This window comes from Trichoderma gamsii (assembly GCF_001481775.2).
Source record: "Trichoderma gamsii strain T6085 chromosome Unknown Scaffold_25.2, whole genome shotgun sequence".
Lineage (NCBI taxonomy): Eukaryota > Fungi > Ascomycota > Sordariomycetes > Hypocreales > Hypocreaceae > Trichoderma > Trichoderma gamsii.
In genome coordinates, this window is record NW_020171362.1 from 266,749 (window position 1) to 289,088 (window position 22,340).

Below are 22,340 nucleotides of genomic sequence, written 5' to 3' on the forward strand. Positions count from 1 at the left end.
AACGCTGCAGGATCGCCGGTATCCCAAGACCGTGTCAAAGCAAATTTACGACAGAAAGAACCACAAAAGAGTAGATCCGGATACGCTCGTTAATAAACCGTCTCCGGTTCGCTGGAGGCTCGCATCTCCGAAGCTGGAAATTCTTGGTAGCGTGAAATGTCCGCCGCCCGATAACGATGCTTATCGGCTGCACAATTCATCTACCGGGGGAGGCACAAACAGTAGCTCCCCCCCCCAGCTCTTCAATGACTCGACCTCAGGAGCCCAACTTGGGTATTTGCAAAAAAAGACGGGGATCTGGAATCTCTCTCTTCTTAAATAAATCATGGCGTCCCTAAAAGAAGAAACCGTGAACCCTCTACGGCCGTACTACCGGCCTCCCACGATCGAACAGCAGGCCGAACCGGTATCGATCCCCAGCTCGAATCCGTTTTCCGGTGGCAACAGCTACGATGTGGCTAGCGGCGCCAAATACGCCTCCAAAGCGAAGCACATGCTCAATGATCTCGACTACAAGGGGTTGGTTGGCGAGCCATCGCCGTCGGTCGTCGAAAGTGCCAGAGAGCTTGTTGACGAGCTGATATGGAAGTACCTGTCCGTACTGATTGGGCAGCCTTTCGAGGTTGCCAAGATGATCTTGCAGGCTCGGGATCAAGACGAAAAAGCTGCCGTTACAGTGGCTGCAGAGCCAGAGGCAGCTCCTGCACCTCAGGTACCAAGTCGAGCTGGCTCGGCATTTGATGTAAGCGTTGTTTCCCTGGGGTTACTCGCCAATGCCATGTGTTGTTTGCTAACAGGAAACTGTAATAGGAGGATTCTGACGGGGAGGAGCCGGCATACTTCACATCGAACGATCCCACCATACCGAATCCCTGGAACCAAAACCAGCCCCAGCCCGAGAAGCGACCTAGTAGTCGGCGCACAGAGTCGCCTCTGCAGTCTCCAACAACGCCGAAGAAAGAAGTAGTTCTTCCCGAGCACTTTTTAAATCTTCGCCGGCCCGACGCTATTCTCGACGTCATTGGGCAGCTATGGCAGAGGGATGGCGCATGGGGAGTATGGAAAGGAGCGAATGCAACCTTTCTGTACACCGTTCTACAGTCTTTGCTAGAGAACTGGTCAAGAAGCTTCCTGAGCGCCGTCTTCAATGTGCCGGATCTGGGGGTGAAAGACAGCATCGATCGTGTTGTCGACATTGCTTCCCCGTACCCTTGGGCCTCATTACTTGTGGCTGCCGCCGCGGCTGTCACGACTAGCCTTGCCCTTGCGCCTTTAGATCTCATCCGCACGAGGTATGTACCGTAACTATTCGATATCGTTTGCTTTGGGACTGACATGATGCCAGATTGATTCTCACCAACCCCTTCAAGGGACAGCGAAGGACGATTGCAAGCCTTCGAGCTCTTCCGTCCTACTACTGCCCCCCCGCCATCGTTGCTCCTACCATCCTCCACTCCCTCATCAACCCCCTCTTCACTCTATCCACTCCCTTGGCTTTAAAAACCAAATTTATGGTCACAAGCGAGCTTGCGCCCATGACATTTTCCGTTGCAAAGTTTGTTGCCTCTTCAGTTGGAATTCTGATTAAGCTTCCGCTAGAGACCGTTCTGCGCCGAGGTCAGCTCTCCGTGCTCTCTGAGCCTGAGTATTTGGAAGCTCTCAATGACGGCGAACCGGCTCTGGAGACCATTGTGCCCATTGGGAAATACTACGGCGTCTTCGGTACAATGTATCACATCGTCACCGAAGAGGGCAATCGGGAGATTCCACCCAAGCCCGTAGTAAGCAAGCGAGGCAAACTCAAGACCAAGAACCTCCAGCCGACATACAAGAAGGGTCAAGGCATGGAGGGTCTCTGGAGAGGATGGCGAATCGGCTGGTGGGGACTGGTTGGCCTCTGGGGAGCGAACATGGTTGGACACGGCGGCGATGGTGAGTTCTAGACGAAGACACAAACGAAACAAGTACAGGTCGAAACGGACTGTGTATACCACTTGAGAAATGAAAGTCAGGGAGAAAAGGGGAAAAGAAGGAGGGAAGAATATCGGTACACATCTCTCAGGGGCGACGGAATAAAAGGAAACTCTCCGCTACAAACGAATTTTATGATGGGATGACGGCATCACGACTATACCTTCATTCATACGCATGCACGAATAGCCTTGAAAAACTATCCGTTCTTTTATTAGAAAGCAGAGCATTTGGTAGTATATGTTGTCTATTTTAGGATTTTTGCTCTACAATGCTGATAGCATAAAATGAGTGCAAATACAAATACATTTACAATTATAATCAGGTGGCAGAACTGAGATGACAGCTGTATTGCTGATGATGAGAGAAGAAATCACTGATGGTTTGTAGACTTGGAAAAATGAGGAGACCCATTCTGTTCGTTGCAAGTGAATGTATGACCGTAAAATGTAGTAGAGATTGCATAGGTACTCAGTTCCCAGTGTCAGTTTTGTCATCCAATGGCAGAAACACCTTGATAGATACACAAGCTTGAGGTTTTCAGCACGACGATATGCGTCACGTGAGCAGGCGTTATCCTGATGGTATGCCACTTCAGCCCTTCAACACTGCACCTCCCTCCAGATAATGAAAACATAGCGATATACCAAGTAACATTGTACTCTACAGCTCGTCTAACAGGCTACGTTTAGCGCTTCGAGGCAATTTTGATCTAGCGGCATGTCTTGACTCGAACCATCGATTTTTCCAATCTCCAGGCGAGGCGCGCGCACTACGACACGCTCGGCGCCAGCCTGCGGCTCTACGCAGACACAAAATCCAGCGCCATGGCGACGTCTGCGGAACAGTCGAACATGGCCAGCGATCCGAGTGCTGGTCCATCGCCGCGGAAATTCAAGGCATCTGAATTGCCGCTGCCATCGGCGACGCGGGCAGCCATCGAATCACTGGCACATAGCTTCAAGAAAGAAGGCGCCTACGACTCAATAAGGAAGCAAGTTTGGGACAAGTTTGAAGCTAGCGTATGCAGAACAACAATCAGCAGCTATCTATTCCTCTGCCGTTACTAATTTTTTTCCTCTCTCTCTCTTTTAGGACTATGAGGCTCAAGTTACAAAAGCAATTCTCGAGGTTGCTGAACAAGAAGTTGAGCGCAACCCGCACCAACTCCTCACCTTGGACCGGAGAAAAGCTGCAGCGCTGATTGATGGCGCATTGGAACGATCAGGCGTGTACCACAAAGCTGAAGAAGTCATTGGGAAGCTGATTGACGTCGAAGCGATTGAGCAAAGCATTCGAGAACTTAGGCGAGCAGAGATTGGCAAGGAGGAGGCCGGCGAAGAGCAGGAACGTGGAGCAAAGACCGATGAAGATTATGCTGCCGACACCGCAGCCAAGCAAGCCGAGCGTGAAAGGGTGCGGGAAGAGCTGAGACAGAAAGAAGCAGCCATTGAAGAGGAAAAGAGGCGGATCGCGAAGGAAGAGCGCCGTCAAGAAGAAAAGGAACGTGAAAAGGCTGAGATCAAACGCCAGGAAGAAAGAGACGAGCGGCGGCGAAAGCGAGAGAAGGATCGTGAAGAGAGAGAGCGACTGCGCGACTTGGAGCGAGAACAAAGGCACAAGGAGCGAGAGAAGCGAGAAAGGGACGATAGAGATACTGATCGAGACAGAGACAGAGACCGGGATAGAAATCGAGACAGGGACAGGGACAGGGACAGGGACAGAGTCAGTGACAGAGGCCGCGATCGAAACCGAGAACGAGACCGAGAACGTGAAGGTGACCGTGACCGTGACCGGGAAGGCGAAAGTTCACGTAAAGAAAACGCGGTTCTGCCCGAGGAGTTGAAGAAAAAGATGTCTAAAGAGGACCATGAGCGACTGGAACAGGAAGCTTTGGCCGATCTTTTGCGCGAAAGCAGCAAGTCGACTCGCGCAAAGCTCGAAATGGATATCGATTCTACCTTGGCCCCCCCTCCTAGAAAGACTGGCCCAGCCTCAGCTATCAACCCAATTCGAAGGGATTCATCGAAAACTGCCGAGTCCAGAAAACCCATCGATAGAAGGGACTCAAAATCGTCTATGGACCCGAAACAATCCGGATTAAGAGAGGAGCGTCGTTCTAGTAGAAGTCCGTCCCGAGCTCATGATGCGGATCTTGATAGAGCCAAAGACAGAGATCGAAGCCACCAAAGAGACACTGATGATCGACGTCGCCGTGATCATCGATCCGACTCGCCAAGGCGGGACCGCAGCCGTTCTAGAATCAGGGATAGGCGGGATAGGAGCCGCTCAAAGCTGAGGAGGGACAGAAGCCGATCTCGACAGCGAAGGGACGACAGACGCGAACGAAGCCGCTCGAGGCCTAAACGTGACCGCTCTGCTAGAAGCAACTCACGACGGCGAGTTCCAAGCCCGTCACGGGCTCGATCTACTAGGCGCGAGAGAAGCCGTTCACGAGCCAAACCCGACCGCCGGGACCGCAGTAGGGAGCGTAGCCGAGAGCGTCCAGATCGTTCACGCTCGCATTTACGAACGGACCGACGAGAGAGAAGTCGTTCACGGGCTGCTCGACGGCACCGCAGCCGGTCGAGGGATAGTCGGCGTGGTGTTGGTGTTGGTGTTGGTGTTGCAGATTCTTACTATCCTACTAGGTCAGACGCTCGATCACCTCGCCGCCGCAGCCGTGATCGATCTGGCGATAGAGACAAAGATCGAGACCGAGAAAAGGATCACAAGGACCGAGACCAAGAAAGAGATCGTACACGAGATCGGCGAAGCCGATCGCGGTCTCGTCCCGGCTCATCGACTGTGCCACACTCAACTACCAAGGATGAGCTCGAAGAGTGGAAACTCGAGGAAGTCAAAAAGCGGGAGAAGGAGGCCAAGGCTTACCTGGCGGCTCAGAAGGACGCCAGAGAGAAAGGCTTGCCGATCCCCGGCGTTGACGACAAGAAGAATAGTGGTGAGAAGACACTTGCGACACGACACAAGGGTGATGGACAAGCAGTTGACAGATATGCTCCTGGAGCCCGGGACGAGAGACTTAGGAGCAGATCGCGCAGCAACAGTCGGGACAGGAACCGGTACCGCGAACGAGACAACAGAGACCGAGATAGGGACAGGGACAGGGACCGACGAGACCGCGATAGAGACCGAGACCGAGAACGCGACCGTGACAGAGACCGTGATCGAAGAGATCGTGAACGGGACCGTAGCCGGGAGAGAGATCGAGACCGAGATCGAGACCGAGATCGAGACAGAGATCGCGATCGTGACCGCGACCGCGACCGCGACCGCGACCGTGACAGGCGCAACAGACGAGATCGCAGCCTATCGCCTCGCCGAGAGAGACATCGCAGCCGAAGCCGCCGTCGGAGTAGAAGTCGATGATGAAGAAGGAAGAAAGCTCTTTTGGAAAAGATTGCTAGCGTGTAGGAACCTCTTTAATTTCTCGCAGTTTTTCAATTTCAAGATGAACCTTTTTTTTTAACCCCTTTAATGCTGCTTTGGTGTTACTCGTGTGTTACAGGTTGAGGAAAAGGGGCATTCATGAAAATCAATCGGCTTCTAAATAAAATGCAAGAGATACCCTAGATAATGGATAGAAAAGGTCATGGACAAAAAAAGGGATGCTTCATTGAAGCTTAGCTTATGGCAGTTACGGACTAGCGAGGGAAAGCATGATCAAGAAACAATTTGTTTGCTGATTATCACGACCAGTTGAATGTGATTGAATTTGGATGTATTGATTGGGTATAACTCTCTTCATAAACTTCGACAGCGCCTATTATGCTGTCTTATATCAAAACATGGCGTGAAATATTATAGAATCATTCGTCTCTCGTTTTTATTTTATATAGACTGCAGTTAGTGGCTGCCGTTGTTCGCGTGATGCCCGTAATTCGGGCTGAAACGATGACCCCCATGCCACGAAGGTCCTCCCAGTAGCCTTCTCCCCCATTCACTCATAGTCAACTCAAGGACAACAATCATAGCCACCAGCGAAGATAGGCCGACCACTATAATTCGTTTTGAGCGCATCACATGGCCGCCTCCTCCACTCGTTGAAAAGAATTCACTTGTGTAGCTAACTACTGCTGCGCCCATGCTAGCAAGCTGGTCGTATCCAAGGGAATAATAAGTGAGTCCTGCAAGAGCTATGGTATAGCCCACAGTTTGGAGGAACGTAATCGGGGTTGACCAGATCAGAATAGAGACAACGACAAGCAGGATGCTTTTGAAGATGCCAGTAAGAGTCATGACTAACCCTGAAGTTTTGCCAATCTACGAAACCATGACTGTTAGCGTTGGAAAAAATATCAAAGACGAGCAGAGACTTGAAATGCAGATTCAAATGGGATAAGCATACCAAGAATACGCTGGCGACGTTCAAGATAAACGCAATGGAGGCATTGAGGAAGAGCATTCCATAGCCAGCTTGAGCAGCGTGCTCCAATTTGAATTTCGGCACTTCGCCAACAAGTGCGATGAGGAAATTCATGACGGCGCAGACAGGCGCATAGTAGTAGAGGCTGACGAGGGGGTCCATGTTGAGTCCTTCACCACTAAGCATGACCTGGATCATAACAACGCGAACAGCTTCGAAGGTGGTGCCTCCAATCTGGAAGAAGAATCCTGTCCAGGAAAATTGAATCTCTCCAAAACTCGAGACAGCAACACCAAAGACAATAACCAGGACGTTGAGAAATTTGGCCAAGTTCGGTTCGGCAACACCCCAAGACCAGGATGCGAATAACACAGCAACTGGCGAGGCGGCCTTGAGCATCTGAATGAAGGAGACGGAGAGATAGAGATACACGACATTGGAGCAGATGAGAGAGCCGGAGTATAGCAGGCCAATGGGGAGAATGGTGCGGAGGTAGAGGCGGCCGGTAACTGGGAAATTGCGGCGGGAGTCGAGAAGTGTCGTCGTGCGAGCGAGGATCTGAGTTGCGATGGTGGCGTAGATGAGATGCCAGCAGGTGAGGATGATGGCTATTTCACAAAGTTAGCATGCAATTGTCGGTGATTACCTTTTTCCTTCTTTCCCCCCAGAACGCGCGGCTTGTGAATTTTCGAACTTACGGTATTCTAGAATTGCTTGTTAGCGACTCCCATTCGCCATATTTGTCAGAAAGGTCGGATACTTACTGAATCCAGCAGTGTCTAATAGCCACTTATTGAAGATGATGGTAACATTCGAAAAGAACATCCAATTTCTATGTGGTTCAAATCGTTAGCCCTCGGATTCATGCGATCTCGTCACCTCTGTGTCTGTGCACTTGCGCACACCATTCAGAAAAGGGCATGTCTCTTACATTACATGCGCCCAAATGGGGATATTGAACTTCACGGAGGGTATCATCTCCATCATAGGAATTAAGCCGCCGTTGGAATTTGAAACTGTCATAACTAGCCTTGCTAGGAAGAGAAATTAAAACCACTGCAGCGTGTGCAGAGTCGATTGAGAACCGAGTCTCGCTGTCGTGTTCCGATCGACCAGGAAAGTATGAAATCCAGTTTGGAAGATGGTAAAATGGCTCGTCTCGACGTCGGCCCACTGCCTCTCCCGTAGCACTAGGATGCGCCGTCGCGAAAGCACTCGGGAGTATCGTGTAAATGCGAGCGATTAATGAATCCGTAACAATTCGCACACAGACTTATCGACCTATCCAATTGAAGTCTCTATGCAGGAAGCAATTCGTTTCGATTTTCAAAAATATCGACTGTGATTTTTTTTTCTCGTCTTTCGCTTTGTTCCTCTTCTGTTTCCGTATTATGATGCCGAGGCTGGCGGATCGACAGGATCACCGATGCCAAGACACGGCTTGGGTCCAAAAAAAGAAGTAGAGGCGACTCCGAAATCAAGATGCAGCTCGGGCTCGGCCAAGAAAAAGAGAGCAGAAAAAGACAAATTCGCAAAGCTCAGCCGCAAACAATGAGATGCAAACAAAACGACCGAATATGAACAAATGACGGAAGATGAAGAAGATTATTTCCCCTCAGCCCGGCGCCGACCAAAAAACCAGAAAGAGAAAGGGAGAGGAATCTGGGCCCAGCGAATTCGCAAAGGCAGCAGGGATGGGCGAAGCAGCTCGGCGGGTATTGGAGGAGAGTGAATGGAAGAGGAAGAAGGAGAATTTGGGCTTTAAAGGTAAGAAAAGATGAAAAAGGATGAATTCGCGGCCGGGCGCAGGACCTGACCAATCCTGATGGGTCTAGATGGCCATGGCCAGAGTTAAAGCGACGGGCAAGCACCGCAGCGTCTCGCGCCTTCCTGCCTTTGGCTGCATCTGGCTGGCATGGGCAGGAGCTTTCAGAAGGTCCGCCGAGTCGCATCAAGGCGCCCCTAAAGCGTCAGTGCCCCGCGGAAAGCGGTTTGGCAGGCGGGAGGTCGCTGCGGCTTTGTTGCTGCTGTCAGGTACATGTGCCTTATACGCTATGAGCCGTGTACTTGATACGAGGTACTGCAGCGACTACTAAATCACGGAGGTTTGCCGCGCTCGACCGCTAGGGATGGTACCTGCCGCCAGCTATGCTCAAGGTAGCTGGAGCTGGAAAGGCAGCGGAGGTCTGGTATTTGGCATAGGGCTCTTCTGGCTATACACGCCGAGCAAATCCGACGCTGGATGAATGGCCTCTCGCGACATTCTGCCGGCGCATTCATCCGCATCTGCTGATCCTACTACAGGATAAATCACCTTTTCATTCATAAAAGAAGCCATGGTGTCTCTTTTGCGAACAAGCAATGCTGCAGGTCAAAAGGTACAAAGTGTTTCGTAGCCGCCCAGTACCTCTGCCACGCCGGACTTGCTATAGCGGGCCTGTTCCTCTCGCCGTCTCCACACAGACGGAGCTCAGCGGCTTTCAACGAATCTGTGCTCCCTCCCCACCTCGTATCTATCAAGTGCAATCGCTGCTACCAGCTCTAGACTCGCTACCAACATCCTTCATCTAGAAAAGCCGTGCACCGTTTCTTAGTGACGCTTTGTCTCCATTGCTGGTCGGCATCGTCGCGTTCGCCACGTAATGTTCGGGTAGCTGATCCGGCGAAGTAAAAGAAAAAGAAAAAAAAAAAGGAACAAATATTGACCGGCCGATCTCTCCGCCGCCCACGTTCATCCCACTCATCCCACCCCCCAATCTTCTAGCCGCTTTTAGACTTTAAGAACAGACACCTGACAAAAAGGCTGTTTTTCCCACAGCGCAATTTGATGTTCTTCACGTTGTTGGCTCAGCACTCCTCATGTTAGGCATAAAGCCGCAAACTAGCATCCTCGTACCTGATCCTGCAACATCAGATACACCAAAAAAGGGGTCTGTCCACCCCCTTGCAACAATTGCTCGCCACCTACAGTACAACCACAGAGCCTTCTAGCCCCTGGCCCTGCACCAGCCGAGTGGGCGCTACCCACTGGCGTATAACAGACCAGACCAGACGCATAAATCCCCGTTTCTGTTCGTGGCTAGCATGCGCTCGACCGCCAAGCTTTCTGCCAGCCGCGGGCTTACAGGCAGCATGGCCTCGCTAGCAAGCTGCTGAGGCCGCTAAATCTATGCGGGTAGAAGCGCCATGGTGCTGCACGGGGCGCCGATTGGGCCGAGATTCAGGGCGCCCCTGTCTAGCGTAGTGCTTGTTTTTTTTCCCTCCTTCGCATTTCCAGCTTTGGTTATTATATTCTTGCAGGAGGCCAGCGCAGCCCTGCATGCAGCGAGATCCAGACCGGCGTTTTATTACACCACAAGTACAGCATCGGATCGGGTCTGGCAACGAGTTTTTATCTGCGATATGCTGGAGCTTCACAGAACTTTTAGCCGTAGTCGGCGCAACGATCATCTCGAGGTATCGTCAGCGCGAGTCCTCTTTGTATCGCTATATTAGTCCCCGTGGCTGTGCAGTCCCGGCAAACCCGTCCTTCCAGCAAATTTCTTCTCGGCCAATCAGTCACAGCTGACGTAGAACATGGCGTGCGCGAGCATGGGTTACGCGGGCATCTGATTTTGAATCCTGAATAGTGTTTTCACTGTCTCTTATTTCAAGTTGTGCAGAAACACGTTACTACAGAGGCACTGAGCAGTACTGATTACTATTTGACTCGATCGGTACGAAACAGACCAGCATCCTTGATATTCCAAATTGTTATGGCGTGCCGTCCATTGTCCCATCAGCACGCGCTCTCCCAATCAAGCTCTGAATCGTCAAGAATCCAATACTCGCAGACTCTGTTGTCCGAAACTCTACACCAACGCCATCGCTATGCAATTTGATGATGAAATGTAATTGAAGATTGGGAATAGAAAAGAAAGGCGGAAAAAAGAATTGCAAGCACCTCAGACTTGTATTGATGGGCCTCTGTTGGCCAAAATATCCCCGGATGCTGCTTTCAGCTCGGCTTCTACAGAGTCTGAAGTCACCGTCGTTGCCGGAGTCAAAGTAGTCGCATCGTCCACTTCGCTTTCATCCTGCTTCGTAATGGCGACTTCTGCTGTGGCATTCGTCAACTCCGTGACCTTGTCTTTCAACTCCGATGATAAAATCATGGAGGGGTCGACGCATTCGTAAAACAGCATAAATACTCCCGGCGATAGGCTCATAACTGTCTCTTCATTGACTTGTGACACATTCTGATCGCTCAGCCTCCACCAAGACGAATCTCTGTTGCCATAGCTGTTGCTCTTAGTTTCTTCTTCTGTGTTTGGGTCCGCCGGGTCGTCATCGACGGTACTATCCGTTGTTTCTTTGTGTGTTATTTCTTGAGGTGGAATTGCGGTTTTCTCGTGCACGTCATTCAAATCATCTGGATGAGAAGGCGGGTATTTGCGATAGCAGATATAATGCCCATTCTCATGCCGCCCATAGTGCGTGACAGCCGCCCTCAGCTCATAGATAGGGCCTGTCAATCGTGACTCTCCCAAATCTCCCGCCACCATGGATGACATGGGATGCAGCTGCCACTCTTCTTCGCTGTCTTGGCCATCCCCTGCATTCTTTTCGTTTGCAGATTTCACTTTTTCAGCGCTTCCCAAGCACCAGGGGCCTAGATCCAGTGTCATTGGGAAGTTCACCGGTGCCGAATTCTTGATCATGTTAAAAGTGGATGGATCGAAGACAGATCGATTCACGTGGATAGCCAGACTTTGAGGTGGTCGCGCAACCACCATCTGCTTTGTCTTCGTCACATTGACTCTGCTCTGAGCAGTGATCTTGCAGCGGTCTTTGATGGTTTCTTCGGCGAAGTCATCTTCTTCCAAGGCCGTTTGGACAGCTTCCAACCTACGCAAGGGTTCAGCCAGTTGTTCTTTCGTGGAGCCACCAGCCTCCAGTCTCTCTACCAGCTTGGTTAGAAGCCTCTGCGCCTTTAACAGGGTACATTTCGGACACTCCACTCCCTCAATCTCTTCAACCTTGCTGTACGAATCAAGTCTCTCATAGAGATCATGATGATTTTTGTCAAGGCCAAGACTAAGGGTAAGGCAATTGAATGGAATCATGGACAGCCCATCCGAGTGACCGCATTGGACACAGGCAACCCGCTGAGCCAAAAGGCCTTCCAAGGGATTTCGCACAGCCCTTTTAGACTCTGCTCTGGAGTTTGACAATTGGCTTTGGTAGCCGCTATCGTCACTATGCTCGCTTATAGAATATTCATCTCTGCCGATATAATCGCCGCCCTCGAGTCCGATGAGTGGTGTAGCAGAAGCCACATTTTTCGCTATCAAGGCTGCTCCTTTTTCGATGTCGTCCAAAACTTTTGAATAGTACTCTTGTGCATCTTGCTGAGTCCATGTATTCATCGATTTTAGCAAAGAGGGTGTCCATAATGTCTTTCCGTTATTCGTTACGTCGTTTAGATCTGCGATGAGTGACCGCAGCGTATGCGCAACGTTTTTGTTCATGCCATCGCCAAACTCTTCAGCGCCCTTAAGACACGCCGAGAGATAGTCTGGCATTGAGTGCAGCGAGGCCAGTCCCTGGAGAACGCTGTTCTGGTAACACGAGTTGTCCCTGTTTCCCAATCCTGCGGGCCTGTCTGAGTCGATTTTAAGCCCCAAAACACTGCCTGTCATGGAGAGAGCTCTTGTTCTGGCACGAAGGACCGAGTTCATTACGCCGTCTTGGCGATCCAACCCCATCACCCTCCGCAAGGCTTCACTCTTGCAGGCATGGTTACTTGTATTCAAAGTATTGTGCATCGGTGATGTAGTAGCGGAATTCATCCAGCTGTCGATTGCGAAAAGCAGCGGCGCAGGGATTATAAATTCGAGCGCGTCCCATAGGAAGTTGCCGATGGACGAAAATGCCCCCTCAAGCGATCCGTCAGGGCTTATATATCTGAACAGAAAGGTCACCGCGAGGGCAGTGACGGTAAGAAGAACGGCAACGTCGTTAGTGCGACTAACAGCGTGTTCTCGCGCGTAAAACTGTCGACGGGCTGCGACCTGGTCGTCGTAAAAGGTATCGAACCCGTCCTGTCGCGAATTCATACTGCCAAACTTTGCCTTCTCCCAGGGCCCCACGCGCCTGAATTCCCGCAAGATTTAAGCTAACGTGCTGCAGCTTTTGGATGACGATGCTTCCATGGCCAGCAGGGCGCTGCGCAAAGTATCGTGATAGCGACGGTAGATTCTTCGAGTATTCGATATGCCGATCGGAAACGCCTCGCTGGAAGAGTTGTGAAGTCGCGCAGTAACGATAAGGTGTCGCAGCCTAGAAGAAAGATTTCTTGCAATGAAGGAGACGTGATATGGATTCTCGTGTTTCGCAGAAGTGTTCCGTACAGGTGGTTTTTGACGAAGCTATAAAACTTTACATGGTAGGTAGTGGACTCTACGATCGCTAAGAATAGACCCCGGGAGCCGGATTATCTTCAGTGGCAGGCTGCTAATCCGTGGGTGGCCTATACCGAATCAGCGCTTGTTTCGCGCGGCTAAATACATGTACAGCATGCACGCAATTTAAAGATGCAGGAACCCTTCATCTTAACAGAGAGCGCACAGTGATTACCAGCAGTCCTAAATATTTGATACAAGCAGATAGATGGATAAGTATTTTACACAAACAGCTCGATTAAAAAACCATGATTATCAGAAGGTTGTTCACGTGTAATTTAAGAGTCGGAATTCAAGTCAACAATATCGAAGACTAAATTCTCTGTTATTCTGACTGAATTGGCTCAAACACCTGCAGCCGATCAAATAGCACCTCTTCCGATTTCAATCGGCAATGATAGTGCCGCTTAGACAGATTCGAAGACGAGTATTATTGATATTAGAAACGAAGATAGGCACGGAGAACATGCAGATCTAAAATGTTTCTACCCCAGACCCTCAAGTTAGCAACTGTATTACCTAATGACAGCTCACCCTAGTAGCTCTGCTAGGTATTATTAGCTCGTGCTATCGTCTCATGGCTCCATATCTGTCGAAAGGCAACATCTTCCCGCCGGCTCAATGGAATCAAAGACTAGTTTTTGTCATATCGTTGTGTTCCTGCTCGAGCCATGCTCTTCTCATTGAAAAGCCGCAGTACTTTTGGGTAAGTAACAAGAATTCTTGTTCCTCCCTTATGAGTTCTAGGTTGCTCAGTCTTTGTGGCACATGCAGCTCCGGCCTTGTGCGTCTCAGTGGCCGGAGTGGTCTCATTGCCCGGCATGCCTCGGCTGCTGTTTCAAGACCACGATTCTACGCAACAAGTCTCGAGGCGGGCTCCAAGGGACTCGTTTTCAAGAGCGACGAGCCCGGATCTCATTTTAAAGCAGAACTGTAAGTAGCCACGTCTCTCTTTCTGCTACTTAGTCTGGTATGAGGGGAATCGCTAATTGACACTGCAAGATCTAAATTATGGCTCCGGTGTGTGCGCTCACATGCTGCATATGACAGCATCGAGCATGGAATGTAACACAAGACTAACAGCGAATCTTCTTATGCAGCGATAACTGCCGCTGCGCACAATGCGTGAACCAAGATACCCTGCAGCGCAACTTTGACACTTTCGCGGTAGCCATTGGCCCTTGAACGCTCTTCCAGGACACTGACAGCTGATTTGGCTGTGCTTTGCAGATACCGAAAGACCTCTCGCCCAAAGAGATCTCGCCCAAGAATGATGGCGTCGATATTTTATGTACTTGAGACACAAACCACCACCCTCTCGCTCTATAAGATGCGAACTCACTGTTTTCTATTAGGGTCGGATTCCCACAAGAGTCACTACCCTTGGTCTTGGCTAAGCGTCACTCTTCGCGACATTAGCAATAAGAAGCTTGCGAATCAAGAGTGAGCAAATTATTGTACCTGATAGCTTTGACTATTAGGTCAACTAATGTTGTGCGTAGCGAAAGAAAGCTCTGGGACGCCACGATAGCTTCAGCTCCTCCGGAAGTCCGGTTTGACGATGTTATGAGCAGTACTTCTCCAAAGGGACTGGCCGACTTGACCAGCAAGATTGCATGTACCGACTACGTTTATATCAAAGTGATTAATCAAAAACTAACCATGAGTAGCGTCAGTATGGGTTATGCTTCGTTACCGACTCGCCAAAAACGCCAGAGGCGACTGAGAAGCTCCTGGAAACTATCGGGCCTATACGAAACACGCACTATGGCGGCTTTTACGACTTCATTCCAGATCTAGCCCTCGCTGATACGGCCTACACCAATCTGGCTCTCCCAGCCCATACAGATACAACATATTTTACGGAACCGGCTGGTCTACAGGCTTTCCATCTGCTGTCTCACACACCGCCTGCCAATAAACCCGCTGACGAGGTCCTTGGCGGGCAATCGTTGCTCGTAGATGGATTCCATGCCGCCGAGACTCTTCGGAAAGAATCACCAGAGGATTTTGAGATCTTACGCAAAGTCAAGCTGCCATGGCACGCTAGCGGCAACCAAGGCGTTGCAATTGCGCCAGATATGGCATATCCTGTCATTGAAACCAACGGCGGCAACTTGCACAGGATCAGGTGGAACAATGACGACCGAGGTGTTGTGCCCACGGATATCGACGTCGATGCGTGGTACCAAGCGGCTCGGAAATGGGATGAGATACTAAAAAGTAAAGAGAGCGAGTTTTGGTTCCAACTTGAGCCAGGACGAGTGCTTAGTAAGTGTGCCGAAATGAAGTGGAATTGAAGTCCGCCGTGATGCTAAACTCTTCGCAACAGTCTTTGACAACTGGCGAGTGCTTCACGGGCGAAGCGCCTTTGAGGGGCTGCGGCGAATCTGCGGCGCTTATAGTAAGTAGCAACATAACTAACTCTTTCACCCATTTTGCTGTCTTCCAGAGACGGTATAATTGGAAAACGAAGCTAACGTTTTGGAAAATAGTCAGCCGTGATGACTTCATCTCTCGGTGGAAAATGACCAACTTCCCGCGAGAAGATGTCATTGCGTCGAATATGCAGCTACGATAACATTCGACAGAAAACAGTAGATGGATCCTTGCAGTTAGCTCCTCGGTCGTATATAAAGCTAGATGAAGTTGTCAAGTATATATCAACCGTACTCTGTAGACTCAACAAAGGTGGAAGCTGTAAATACACGTCGCATTAATCCCGCTTGTGATCCCTCTTCAGACGCTATTTCAAGATGCCGCTTATACATCTAGTCTAACGGACCTCTATCACAACAAATAGCCTCACCTAACAGAAGCACTCAACTTACCGCCTCGCATAGATCACAAGCAAAAGTAAACAATAACTTGAGATACACGCGACTTTGCAGAATTCCCCCCCACCACTATGACGTGGGGATCTTCAGGCGCAACCTCCCGACTTGGCCATAGTCCGGCATCGCAAACAGAGATGGATCCGCTACGGGGCTTTTTGGCTTCTGGCGGAGTAACCCAAGACGTCGATGTTTGGCGGGGGGCCATTGATAACCGAAGCTGACTATCATTGCCAAAGGGAACAAAAGAGCGCGAGTTTATATGTAGATGTCGATATTCAGGCACCAAACGAGGAACAAGTAAGTAGTATGTGGCAGCCAGGAAGATCAGACTATTGCTGGATAAAGTCAGATTGAATATTGCCGGTGCATAGTAGCACGTGTGCCAATGCCACCGTAGCATCGAACCGGCCTGTTGTACGGATAGATACGAAGCAGATAGGCCTGCTCCGTACACGGTAGATATGGAGCAAATGAATCAATGTCAACGTGGGGTCAGCAACGAATCCCGCTCAGCTCCACACGGGCTAAGAGACAGGCCATGTTAGAGGAAAAAAAGAAGCCCAAAGAATAGCGACTCGACATTGGAGCGCGTGTCGACGCGGCCAAATAGATGCGGTAAAATGTCGCATGGAGGGTCCCGCCGTCAGAAAGTCTCGGTCTGGTGGTTGGAGATGGAGCACCTGCGGAGAGTAGCGGCGGCTCTGAAGGCCAGAGGCGATGAGGAGGAGGAGGTCAAGGATTATAAAGAGGGCGTGGCTTTCCATCCTCCCCCGCAGTCGCAGTTCTTTCGCGATAGCGTCACTTTTGATTCCCAGGTTACTTTGCAGTGTTGATACCCTCTTCGTTTACCTGTTTGCTTCGTTTCCTCGAGATTACCAGTTAGACAAGCCGTTACAGCCTTCTTTAGTGCAAGAGATACATTCAAGTTCAAAATGGCGGAAATGACCAATGGCGCTTTCAAGCACGACAACTCCCCCGTCCCCAACGTCGACCGAGTGCTGCCCCTCTTTTCGCTCAAGGGAAGAACCGCAATTGTCTCAGGCGCCGGTGCTGGCATCGGTCTCGCCGTCGTAGAGGCCTTTGCAGAGGCCGGCGCCAACGTTGCGATCTGGTACAACAGCAACAAGCAGGCCGAGGAGTCGGCTGCGACCATTGCCAAGACGTACGGCGTCAAGTGTGCGTATTTTCCTTCTTCTTATCCATATTTGCAAGTAGATACTTGAGTTGCTAAAACTTTGGTTCAAACAACAGGCAAGGCATACCAGGTAAACGTTACCTCGGCCGAGGCCGTCGACAAGGCCATCGCGGACAATGTCAAGGAATTCAACGGCCGCCTCGACGTCTTTGTCGCCAACTCGGGCATCCCATGGACCAAGGGCGCCTTCATCGACGGCCCTGCCGACATGGCCCGCGATGTCATGTCCGTCAACGTGGACGGCGTCATGTGGTGTGCGAAGAGCGCCGGCGCTCACTTCCGCCGCCAGAAAGAAGAGGGCACGACGATTGACGGCAAGCCTCTCGAAAACTACACCACCGGAAGCTTCATTGCGACGGCGTCCATGAGCGGCAGCATCGTCAACATCCCGCAGCTGCAGGCTGTCTACAACGGCTCCAAGGCGGCTGTGATCCACTTTTGTATGTCACCAGGGTCCATGATGCTTTTGAGAGCTGCACAGAAAGCTAACAAGAACTGTTTTAGGCAAGAGTTTGGCCGTCGAGTGGGTTGGATTTGCCCGAGCCAACACCGTGTCCCCTGGATATATCCTGACCGAGATCTCATCCTTTGTGCCTACGGAGACAAAGAAGGCGTGGAAGGACAAGACTGTTATGGGGTATGTTGAATCCTTCTGTTATAGAGTATAATCCAGATGCTAATATTCGCATAGCCGCGAGGGTTACGCCGGAGAGCTCAAGGGCGCATACCTGTACCTGGCGAGTGATGCAAGCTCCTATACGACCGGTCTGGATATGATTGTCGACGGCGGCTACAGCCTACCATAAAGGACTATATACTTGGATGGGAGTAAAAAACAATGGCTAGAGGATAAATTTCAAAAAAAAGAATGGGAACTAATGGGCATGGTTTGCGATAGACAATAGAATCGTTACGAAGATGGGCGTCTCTATAAACTGCTGCATTAGTACGACGAGATAGTCTTATCCATACCGATAAAGACGCAGGCATAGAGTGTTAGAATAGAATAAAAAATAAATGACAACGGAACGTGCATTTACGATTATATGAGCTCAAGTTTAGCTAAGCAGCAAATGTACAGTAGCACGCCAAAACATGAAGGCAAGCTTCCGTTCTTCAGGGTCTGGTGGCGGCGGAATTGAAGCGGGGCTGCAGCGGGAACCCGTAGCGGTAGTAGACAGATTGAGGGGCAAGCAGCCTGAAGATGAAGCCTGAAGGAGCAGATTTCGGGGCGGCCGCGGTGCTACACACGGGCTGCTGCGTGCATTTCAAATCAGCAGAGCCTGGTAGGAGATTCAATGATACAGAGGATGGAGTTACGGGGTTGAGCACTTGGTACCTAGATGGATGTTGGGGGGTAGTTTAGCAGCACGGGGGAACTGGTAGCGGGCTAATAGTGGTAGCTCGTATTAGGTACAGGATAGGGATAGGTATTAGGGATAGCAGTGATGTCAATGAACCTGTACTTCCCCCGCCCCTTTCTCGGACAGGCTTTGGAGCAAGGAATATCTAGAGTCTAGAATGCTTGTCTACCGTGAATTATCGATATGAGAGACTGATAAATCCCGTACGTACATCCAGAGTGTATGTAAATACGCTCCTGAGATAAGGTAGTGACACCAAATTTTAAGATATATGCTATTTACGTCGATGCCAAAAATAACGAGCCCCGTCAGCCGCATGCGCGCTGCGGGCCAAAATCGTGATTGGGCTGGAGGCCGTCCGAGACATGTCCTGCTATGCCTCAAACCAGCAAGAAGCAGCGAATCTTGCAGCAATCGAGGCCAAGATGCTGCTAAGGCTGCTAAGGCATGAGGTACCGCCCTCCGGTTAGATTAGGTGCTGTGCCGGTACGGAGTAGCAGTCCCCTAATTGATAGCCCTGGGGCGTTGTGTAATAAGTCGTGCTAGCTCCAGTCCGCCCCCCGTGGCCAGCTCCCGCGCGGGCACCGCCAAGTTCTCAAATCTCCTGTCGGCCTATCTCGCCTTTGCCTCGAACACACTTTTGGCCCTCGAGCACATTTTTATCTGGGATTTCCGCCAAAACGTCGCTGCCACGGGCCCTGATTCGACTCGCCCCCAGCATTTCCGCGAACTGCTAGCAGCTGCAGGCCTGCTGCTTTTCTCTGCGCTCACCGCCACCCGCCACGCCTTTCAGCTCCTGGGCGTCTGCGAACTCTTGGACCCTCGGCGCCGAGCAGAAGTCTCCGGCAGCAGCTCCTCTGACTCGCTCCTCAAAACTCTTCGCCGTCCAGAGAGTTTTTCTTTCTTCTTCATTTTTTTGCTTCTAGTCTTTCATCCAGCTCCTTAGCCCACCAGTCGCCACCATGGATACCGAAGGCGACGCCAACGCTACCGAGCAGGTGCCTCGACGAACCGCCCAGGTCGACAATGCCATTCGCGCGATTCAGGAGAAGAAGCCTCTGCCCGAGATCGACTTCACCATCCACATGATGGAGGACGGCACTCAGGTCAGCACGCTCGAGCGAGTGTGCAAAGGTACGTCTGGCTGCACCCCGTGCTTTGTCGAGTTCAGCTTCTTGCAACTACCCCGCCATTGTTGTTGTCGATAGGGGGGGGTGCTGTTTTCCGCCATCAATGTCTCGCAATACCTCAACTGCGACGCCGCTGACCTTCATGGCACCGCCCTATATACAGATGTCCAGGCGCCGGCCATGTTCAAGCCTACCGATGAGCAATTTTTTGAGGATGATACCAAGGAAAAGCCCGACATCAACTTTCTGAAGCAGCACTTTTACCGCGAGGGCAGACTCACCGAGGAACAGGCGATATGGATTATCAAGAAGGGCACGGAGATTCTGCGAGCAGAGCCCAACCTTCTTGAGATGGATGCGCCCATTACCGTTTGCGGTGATGTTCACGGCCAGTACTACGATCTGATGAAGCTGTTCGAGGTTGGAGGTGACCCTGCCGAGACGCGGTATCTTTTCCTCGGCGACTACGTCGATCGTGGCTACTTCTCCATCGAGTGTGTCCTTTACCTTTGGTCCCTCAAGATTCACTACCCCAATACACTGTGGCTTCTGCGAGGCAATCACGAGTGCCGTCATTTGACCGACTACTTCACCTTCAAGCTGGAGTGCAAGCACAAGTACTCAGAAGCCGTCTACGAGGCCTGTATGGAGTCTTTCTGCTGTCTTCCCCTGGCTGCCGTTATGAACAAGCAATTCCTGTGTATCCACGGTGGATTGAGCCCTGAGTTGCATACCCTCGACGACTTGAGAAGTGTAAGTCTTGCTGTCCAACTGCTGGTTTAGTATTAAACTGTTTTCAAAAGTATGAAAACCTATGTGAACCGAAGCTAACATAATGGCACAGATTGATCGGTTCAGAGAGCCACCTACCCAGGGCCTCATGTGCGACATCCTGTGGGCCGACCCCCTCGAAGACTTTGGACAAGAAAAATCTAGCGATTTCTTTTTGCATAACCACGTGCGAGGATGCTCGTACTTCTTTTCATATCACGCAGCCTGTGCTTTTCTGGAAAAGAACAACTTGCTCTCTGTCATTCGTGCCCACGAAGCCCAGGATGCCGGATACAGAATGTACCGTAAAACGCGGACGACCGGCTTCCCCAGTGTTATGACCATCTTCTCGGCGCCCAATTACCTCGACGTTTATAACAACAAAGCCGCTGTTTTGAAATATGAAAACAACGTTATGAATATCCGACAATTCAACTGCACGCCGCACCCGTACTGGCTTCCCAATTTCATGGATGTCTTCACCTGGTCGCTGCCTTTTGTTGGCGAAAAGATTACCGACATGCTCATTGCCATTTTAAGCACATGTTCAGAGGAGGAGCTGAAGGAGGAGACGCCTTCTTCACACTCGCCTGGCCCCAGCTCGCCAGCTCTTACCAGCGGTATGGAGGATCCCAACTCGATCGAATTCAAGCGCAGGGCGATCAAGAACAAGATCCTGGCCATTGGCCGCATGTCCCGTGTCTTCCAGGTTCTGCGAGAAGAGTCTGAGCGCGTTACGGAGCTGAAGACTGTATCTGGTGGAAGGCTGCCCGCCGGCACCCTGATGCTCGGTGCCGAAGGTATCAAGAACGCGATTAGCTCGTTTGAGGATGCCCGAAAGGTCGATTTGCAGAATGAACACCTCCCCCCTACTCACGACGAGGTTGTGAAGCATCAAGAAGAGGAGAGAGCGATTGCTTTGCAGAAAGCCGCGGAGGAGGCCGATAATGATAAGAAGCTGCACCAGCTGTCCCGGAGACTTAGCACGTGAGTATTTTCCCCAGAAGATGCCTTTGCAAATCGTTTGGCTTCCTCATCCTTGGCGTCTCCAAGCCTTGTGACTTTTTTCCTTTTGCTTGTTCTTGTTGTTAACGCGTGTTTCCGTTCTTTTTGAATGTCTTTAGCGGCTAACGTAGTTCGGATTGCAGAGATCGCAAGCCTCGATCATCATGAAACGAAAACAAACACACATGGGCAATTCAACGAATATCTGCAGCGACAATAGGCTTTAGAAAATATTGGGATAAGGAATGGCAATGCAATCTCCAATGTCCAGGAGTTGATGACTTGATGCTTTACGTTTTCCGTTGAATCAAACTTTATCTCTTATTGTTCTTTTGGTCTTTTGGTCTTTTTTCCTTTAATATATATATGTATGTGATTCAAGATTAGGCTTTGGCTAGAGCAAAAGATGTGAGTCAAGGGGTGGATGGTCGGTTGGGTTTGGCAATGGGAGAGTCTAGTTGATAGGATCACTATCCACGGCTAAGAGGGTAGCGAAAGCGATGACCTTGACATTTCACAACTACGCGTTGTCACTTGGTACTGATTTGTTTCTATTTTTTTTATATTCGCCTCATGTGGTCCCAAGACGTGTGGATCCAATCTACTATTGCGCGGATGCCGGCTACCTATCTACTTATAGTCTGGCTAATGTTTGTGCCTCATATATCTCTATACTCTAACGACACACAATACTATCAATTAATTACGTTTCTCAGCCATTCGGAACGCAGCTTTCAGTTTCTTGTTGATCATATCCGGAGAGTACCAGGAGAAGTGAACGGTACCGATATAGCTGCCGGACCTAGTGGAGCGAGAGTGTTGTTGAGTGGAAGCTTTGGAAGCATCTGAGGCTTAACTCTGTGAAAAAGCTGCGTCTTCGTCATCCAATCGGCTCAAAACAGACTGAGATTAGACGATTCATCGAGCCTTACTCAGTCTGCTTGTCCCAGCTCTGGTATCAAACATGCCTCCTTTACCCTTTGCACCCGCGTCCCATCAACTTGTGAACATAGGCTGCTTTCTTCAGACAGCTTTCCGTCTCTTTCGTTGATTCTCGTATCGGTCTTCTTCTCTTTCCCCTGAACAGCCGTAATTGAAGGCACATCACAGGCAATAGAAGAGAGCATAGTCAATTGGTACCAACCGTGAATTCTCTTTGAAGTATAAGTCGAAAGTCCTGCATATAAATATTCTCACCGTCTAAATTATTAGACGACCAAAAGGGCCGGTAGCAAAG

The 22,340-nt window shown here is 50.5% G+C and overlaps 6 protein-coding genes across 6 annotated transcripts; 4 read left to right on the forward strand and 2 right to left on the reverse strand.

The window, feature by feature from the left end:
• Positions 1–325: 325 nt before the first annotated feature.
• TGAM01_v207068 (hypothetical protein) lies at positions 326–1,943 on the forward strand (the record flags this gene model as incomplete). Its single annotated transcript, XM_018804179.1, has 3 exons — positions 326–742; positions 811–1,292; positions 1,346–1,943. The coding sequence occupies 3 exons, from the start codon at positions 326–328 to the stop codon at positions 1,941–1,943; spliced, it is 1,497 nt and encodes a 498-aa protein (XP_018662608.1).
• An 855-nt stretch (positions 1,944–2,798) lies between these two features.
• Positions 2,799–5,361, forward strand: TGAM01_v207069 (hypothetical protein; the record flags this gene model as incomplete). Its single annotated transcript, XM_018804178.1, has 2 exons — positions 2,799–2,993; positions 3,067–5,361. 2 exons carry the CDS (start codon positions 2,799–2,801, stop codon positions 5,359–5,361), a joined length of 2,490 nt encoding a protein of 829 aa, XP_018662607.1.
• Positions 5,362–5,838: 477 nt separating this feature from the next.
• TGAM01_v207070 (hypothetical protein) lies at positions 5,839–7,381 on the reverse strand (the record flags this gene model as incomplete). The annotated part of the gene is made up of 5 exons (XM_024550008.1): positions 5,839–6,255; positions 6,341–6,966; positions 7,057–7,062; positions 7,123–7,190; positions 7,290–7,381. The coding sequence occupies 5 exons, from the start codon at positions 7,379–7,381 to the stop codon at positions 5,839–5,841; spliced, it is 1,209 nt and encodes a 402-aa protein (XP_024405244.1).
• A 2,921-nt stretch (positions 7,382–10,302) lies between these two features.
• TGAM01_v207071 (hypothetical protein) lies at positions 10,303–12,456 on the reverse strand (the record flags this gene model as incomplete). Its single annotated transcript, XM_018804176.1, has 1 exon — positions 10,303–12,456. The coding sequence occupies one exon, from the start codon at positions 12,454–12,456 to the stop codon at positions 10,303–10,305; it is 2,154 nt and encodes a 717-aa protein (XP_018662605.1).
• Positions 12,457–16,570: 4,114 nt separating this feature from the next.
• On the forward strand, positions 16,571–17,639 carry TGAM01_v207072 (oxidoreductase; the record flags this gene model as incomplete). Its single annotated transcript, XM_018804174.1, has 4 exons — positions 16,571–16,814; positions 16,890–17,273; positions 17,338–17,470; positions 17,525–17,639. 4 exons carry the CDS (start codon positions 16,571–16,573, stop codon positions 17,637–17,639), a joined length of 876 nt encoding a protein of 291 aa, XP_018662603.1.
• Positions 17,640–19,159: 1,520 nt separating this feature from the next.
• TGAM01_v207073 (serine/threonine-protein phosphatase 2B catalytic subunit) lies at positions 19,160–21,089 on the forward strand (the record flags this gene model as incomplete). The annotated part of the gene is made up of 3 exons (XM_018804173.1): positions 19,160–19,331; positions 19,491–20,080; positions 20,172–21,089. The coding sequence occupies 3 exons, from the start codon at positions 19,160–19,162 to the stop codon at positions 21,087–21,089; spliced, it is 1,680 nt and encodes a 559-aa protein (XP_018662602.1).
• Between the last annotated feature and the right edge of the window lie 1,251 nt (positions 21,090–22,340).